The 3,208-nt window shown below is 37.8% G+C and overlaps 1 protein-coding gene across 1 annotated transcript; it reads left to right on the top strand.

The window, feature by feature from the left end:
- Positions 1–1,519: 1,519 nt before the first annotated feature.
- On the top strand, positions 1,520–2,317 carry LOC124895334 (serine/threonine-protein kinase Nek6-like). Its single transcript, XM_047405776.1, has 2 exons — positions 1,520–2,008; positions 2,168–2,317. Exons 1-2 carry the CDS (start codon positions 1,520–1,522, stop codon positions 2,315–2,317), a joined length of 639 nt encoding a protein of 212 aa, XP_047261732.1.
- The last annotated feature ends 891 nt before the right edge of the window (positions 2,318–3,208 follow it).

Below are 3,208 nucleotides of genomic sequence, written 5' to 3'. Positions count from 1 at the left end.
TATGAGCTGAGGTACCTATGCCTCTAGCATGAAATGCAGGTCCCCCGTGGGGGACGTCAGTACAAAATATGTACTGAGTATGTAAAGTTGTAGATAATCACATATGATATAGGAGCGCTATAAAAATTAGAAACAAGCGACTAAATCGTAATAGGAGTGGACCACACTTACTAGAACTTGTGACAACCTGTACATTGTATTTGTTCAATCACTTTACTTTCATTCTTATCATCTTCATAATCATTACTGTACTGTACTGTGACCATTAGGCTGCCTCCAGTACATATCAACTGGGATCGACCCATGATAGGCTTATGCCCTTGGGATACCACAACATTCTTCCTTTTCTGTTACCATTTTAACTATCTTATCGTACGACTTGAAGCGTGTGTTGCCATTCAAACCTTTTTTCTTCTAAGAGTGTTTAGTATGCTGGACTATGTAAGGAGTGATTGTCCTGACCATTGTATTGAGAGTCCTATGAATTCTATCGATGGAAACCTTTAGACATCTTCATTCTTATCTGCATGAATGCTGGTTTGCATCTGATGAGCTTAGGTTTTGGAGAAGATTGTTTCTATTGAATAATATATATGCCCCAATGTCTTAACTCAAGGTTTGAGTTCAAAGGACCAAGCATCCGCAAGACGAGATTCCCGAAAAAAATGACATGAGCTGACACGTAGGATTGAATTAAAGTAGAAATTTAGAACTTTCTCGTTGGAGTCACATGTGAAGTTTTCTTTCCTCTTAGCAATAGAAAAGAAGAACCAGTAAGTACTTCGCACCTATGATTTTCCCTGTATCAATAACACTACTTTCTTGAAGTGGATAATCTGGACGCGAAGAGGTATACATCTCTCTACCAAATATTCATTTTGATGAATAGACAGTATGGAATATGGACACGCTTAAATGTCGAGTGAAAGAAGTTTAAAAGCAAATGTTTCTTTCCTTTTACAACAACTCCTTAATTCTAACTTTCTACGTGGCATGTTTGAAGATGACAAACTTAAATTACATTTTGATACACTGCATACCTTTATTTTAAGACCACAAGATTCAAGTCTTCTTTTCTTTCTTAAACTTCGTGCCAAATCAAAACCAGAAAAACAAAATGAAACGGAGGGAGTATTAAATTGAGATTCATCTTGATATATTTTTTTATCTCTACTTATAAGCTGCCGAGCTATTAAGACATCAACATTTACAACCATACCTCCTCTTGTGTCACAACCCTTCATCTGCGTTTCTTCCTGTGAAGTCCCCAAGCAGAACGAAAGAGAAAACATGACCATCACCTGGAAAATCTATCAGTCCGAGAGGTAGATGAGACAGACAGTTGAAGCTAAAAGAGAAGAGAATTGTCCTTTACTTTTACGAAAGTGATAAAATTCAGCCAACAAACTTATCTGACAATTATAACACGTTCCGAGCCAAACTTGACACAAAGAGAGTCGATCCAACAAGCTACTCGGTTAGGATCTCTCAAGATAGTGAGGATTCTAAAAGTGGGGTGATGAGTGAGGCAGCTGTTTGCAATGTATATGATCAACAGGAGACTATCTCACAAACAGAAACTACGATCACTCCAAGCTCGTCAAGTTCAAGGGCAAAAACATGGTCCGAGGAACAAGAGCATGTTTCTCCGGAGCATGTTAGTCGATTTGACGAGGGTGATACGAAGAATAACAAGACAAAAGAGCTTGAGGTGTTGAGCAGTCCACTGGACCACGAAGAAGCAGATATAGTGGAATGTATCTCCGCAAAATCTAGCAGAATGACATTGTCTGATGGAAGATTCAATGATAAAACACGATCCTTCGATGAAGAAAGCACTTCATCTAATTCACAGTCGGCAAAACCAGATCCAGAGGCTGCACCAAGATGCTGTGTTGCTGAAACTGAAAATGGTAGCGAGTGTAGAGAAGTTGCTATTGACTGCTTGTCAACTGAAAGCGATGGTTCACTTGTACCCAAAGATGAGCTAGAAAAGAAAGCAACTGCGGTTTATGACACCAAACAGACTTAGAAAGACGCTCTTCGAGCACTGGATGATAAGGTTTCGCAGCTCAAGTAACTAGCTACATTAGCTAGTAAGGAGGACAAAGACGACTGGGGTAATCCCACTGAACAAAGAGCTGAAGCTTTAGAGTCTCTTTTGTAGGTTTGTGCGCGACTACTTAAGCAGGAAAAAATCGATGAGCTTGCTGGTGTGCTGAAACCATTCAGGGATGATGGAATGACGTCTAGAGAAACAGCAATCTGGTTGACAAAAAGTCTCAGGACTGCACAAAAGTTGTCCAAGGGGTTGTGATGTTGCACAAAACCTGTCTTTTGACCTACAGAACGAGCCTCTGTCTTACGTAAATCATCAAGTATTGTTGGACTAAACTATTCCTCGAGGCTTAACGTGGTTGAACATTCCTTAGTTTTGATTCTATTGTTGTAGGCCAGTTGATGGAGCTGTGAAGAATATATATAATGTACTTTTAAAGTTGATTTCTACTCTATGATGATACTTAACACATTTTGTACTGTTAGTTTTTTCTCCAAAACTACCTGCAGACAAAGATTACACATTTCTTCAGCTTCTTAGATATGATTGTGTTATTATCGGAGTCGATTTCTAATATAGTCACTCAACTAATAGTATTATCTCAGAAAGTCACGTTCTGATAATCAAGAAGAAAGGTGATTTTCTGAGGTAATAACTATTAGCTGAGTGACTATCTAAGAGGTCAGCGCGATATTATAGTTTTCTTATAGAAAAAAGTATCAACAATCTCAGAAAGGACAAGACCGAATGTTTTTTGAAATCCAAAATGCCAAAGAACTTCAAAGTACTTTTAAGAGAAAATAGAGGGAGTAATAGAGGGAGGAGAAGTTTGTCCTCTTAGAGAAAGAGAATGGTGAGTTTATATAGTGAGTAGGGTCGTCCACAATCCCAAATAATGAAGGAAGAATAATGTTTAATTGAAGAAGAATAGCATATAATGAATCAATTGAGGGAATTGTTCCCTTAAATGGATAGGGTAAATCAATCCGTTCCACCAATCATGCTATAGTTGCCATAAATAAATAATACCCTATTATAACATTTGAAAATTCCATGAATAGAACAAGTAAAAAAAGATCCTTCCTACTTATTAAATGAAATTAAGAAGAGGTATCTAAATTTACCATAATTAATGTGTGTGGGGATGTC

The sequence above is a fragment of the Capsicum annuum genome, unplaced genomic scaffold (genome assembly GCF_002878395.1).
Source record: "Capsicum annuum cultivar UCD-10X-F1 unplaced genomic scaffold, UCD10Xv1.1 ctg81361, whole genome shotgun sequence".
NCBI lineage: Eukaryota > Viridiplantae > Streptophyta > Magnoliopsida > Solanales > Solanaceae > Capsicum > Capsicum annuum.
This window is presented reverse-complemented; position numbering and strand designations above follow the sequence as displayed.

Coding starts and splice junctions, on each gene's coding strand:
- LOC124895334 (XM_047405776.1), top strand. CDS start 1,520: ATGAGTGAGGCAGCTGTTTGCAATGTATATGATCAACAGGAGACTATC. Junction 2,009..2,167: donor TAGAAAAGAAAGCAACTGCG/GTTTATGACACC, acceptor TCTCTTTTGTAG/GTTTGTGCGCGACTACTTAA.